Genomic DNA, 2,873 nt, shown 5'->3' on the forward strand with positions numbered 1-2,873 from the left:
TTACCTCGCCTTGCCTGGTAACTGAAAGATGGTCCTTTTAACTATGAGCTGAGGACTGTACCACTTAGCTCATTGTCTTTTTCCCTATATATATGACCTATAACAATCATAATCGGAGAAAATGCCTTATAAAAGAAAATCAGTCCAATCACTAGCCTAGCACTGTGAGGAGAAGAAAAATGAGAACAGTTGTAAGTACATGAAATAAATTAAAAAGATTACCAAAGAAAGTGTTGACAGTACACTGGACAGTACAATGGACAGTACACTGGACAGTACACTGGACAGTACAATGGACAGTACAATGGACAGTACACTGGACAGTACACTGGACAGTAAACTGGACAGTACACTGGACAGTAGGCCGTCTCAGGTAACTACGTTATGATAAGATCAGAGGAAGCCAGCAGTGTGAAATCCCAGCGGATGCTGGTATCCGGTGCTTTCTTTGCTATGAGGCATAAATCTTCTTACGTTAAACACGTTCTGGAGTATCTCAGGTGGTCACTAACGCTCCGTCCACAAGTAGAGATCTTCCTCTCATTCAGAAGCTGCGATGATTAACTGCACTGCTGTCACTGACTACCCGGGATGGGTCACTGCTGCTACCTATCATAAGTGCGTTATTGGCTTTCTGGGAACTATAGGTGAGTGAGAAGAGTACAATGGTGATTCTGTGGTATTGTTGAAGAGAGCTGTTACCCATAAATAAGAAGTGTCATGGTAGAGTTTAGAAAGTAAATGTTTAATTTTAAATGCGACGAAAGGTTGAATATATATATATATATATATATATATATATATATATATATATATATATATATATATATATATATATATATATATATATATATCGTGCCGAATGGGCAGAACTTGCGATCTTGGCTTAAATAGCAACGCTCATCTTGCCATATAAGACAAGCGAAAATTTGTGTATGCAATAATTTCGCCCAAATCATTCTGAACCTAAGGAGAAAAATGTATTTAAATTTGTTTGTTTAGTATTAAATTATTGTAAACAAATCCACAATATATTTAGTTGGGTTAGGCTAAAATAAATTGTCTTGTTAAAACAAGGTTAGGTATGTTTTCTAAGATTCTTTTGGAGTAAAATTAAAATTTTTTACATTAACATTAATGAAAAAAAATATATCTTTAAACGTATAAGAGAAAGTTTTAGAAAGGACTTAATTTTAAATGAGTTCTTGCTAATTGACCAGTTTTACATATTCGGCATGACATATATATAACATTATATATATATATATATATATATATATATATATATATATATATATATATATATATATATATATATATATATATAAAGAACCTAACATAAGAAGGAAGGAACACTGCAACATGCCTGCTGACCCATGCGAAGCAGGTCTATGCCACTCCCTGGCCTAGAACAATGACCACCTAGTCATGTCACTTCCACTTAAGGAAGGAGCACGGCACCAGACCAGGTAGCCCAAGCTAGTCAGGTCCAACTCACACCCACCCACACCCACTCATGTATTTATCGAACCCATTTTTAAAACTACACAAGGTCTTAGTTTCTATGACGGTACTCGGGAGTTTGTTCCACTCATCCACAACTCTATTACCAAACCAGTGCTTTCCTATGTCCTTCCTTAATCTGAACTTTTCCAACTTGAAACAATTGCTGCGAGTCCTGTCTTGACTGGATATTTTCAGCACGCTATTTACATCCCCTTTATTTATTCCTGTTTTCCATTTATAAACCTCGATCATATCCCCCCTAATTCTACGCCTTTCTAGAGAGTGCAGATTCAGGGCCTCAGTCTATCCTCATAGGGAAGATTTCTGGTACATGGGATCAGCTTGGTCATCCTCCTCTTAACGTTTTCCAGTGCATTTATATCCATTCTGTAATATGGTGACCAGAACTGTGCAGCATAGTCTAAATGGGACCTAACCAAGGATATATTGAGTTGAAGAACAACCTGAAGACTTCTATTATTTATACTTCTAGATATGAAGCCAAGGATTCTGTTAGCTTTATTGCGAACACTTACGCACTGTTGTCTTGGTTTCAGATTACTGCTAACTAGAACTTCTAAATCCTTTTCGCAGTCAGTAGTATTAAGATCTACATTATTTAGTTTATATGAGGCATGGTTATTTAACTGTCCAACATTTAGAGCTTTGCGTTTGTCAATATTAAACTGCATCTGCCACTTCTCCGACCATTGCATCAGTCTATTCAAATCAACCTGGAGTGCTCTAGTGTCCTCATTAGATTGAATTGGACGGCCTATTTTGGTGTCATCAGCAAATTTGCTTATGTCGCTATTTATTCCCTCATCTATTCGTTCATGTAAATTGTGAACAACAACGGCCCCAACACTGACCCCTGAGGAACACCGCTTGCGACGTGCCCCCATTCTGATTTCTCCCCATTTATGCAAAGTCTTTGCTGCCTATTTGTCAACCATGCCTGTACCCATTTGACTAATAGCAACGCTCTTCTTGCCGAATAAGGCAAGCGAAAATTTATGTTTACAATAATTTCGCAAAAGTCATTCTGAACCTGACGAAGAAAATATATTTCACTGTGTTTTGTTTGTTCTTAATTTATTGTAAACATATTTAAAATATATTTAATTGGATTAGGCTAAATTAAATTGCACTTGTTATAATAAGGTTATGTAAGTTTTCTAAGGTTCTTTTGGTACAAAATCATTAATTTTTATATTAACATAAATGAAAAATATATCTTTAAATGTATTAAAAGAGAATATGGGAATGGATAAATTTAAATGACCACTTTTACCTATTCGGCACGACATATACACACACATAAACTGCAGTAGTAAACAGACAATCTTAACAATACCAAACAAGCC

At 35.8% G+C, this 2,873-nt stretch overlaps 1 protein-coding gene across 1 annotated transcript in view; it reads left to right on the plus strand.

Moving 5' to 3' along the window:
• The first annotated feature begins 494 nt into the window (after nucleotides 1-494).
• LOC128698150 (uncharacterized) overlaps nucleotides 495-2,873 on the plus strand; it is a 10,842-nt gene continuing 8,463 nt past the window's right edge. The window contains exon 1 of the mRNA XM_053790255.2: nucleotides 495-647. Coding sequence (XP_053646230.2) covers nucleotides 557-647 — 91 coding nt within the window. The 5' untranslated portion in view covers nucleotides 495-556. The remainder of the gene's footprint in view (nucleotides 648-2,873) is intronic.

The sequence above is a fragment of the Cherax quadricarinatus genome, chromosome 63 (assembly GCF_038502225.1).
Source record: "Cherax quadricarinatus isolate ZL_2023a chromosome 63, ASM3850222v1, whole genome shotgun sequence".
NCBI lineage: Eukaryota > Metazoa > Arthropoda > Malacostraca > Decapoda > Parastacidae > Cherax > Cherax quadricarinatus.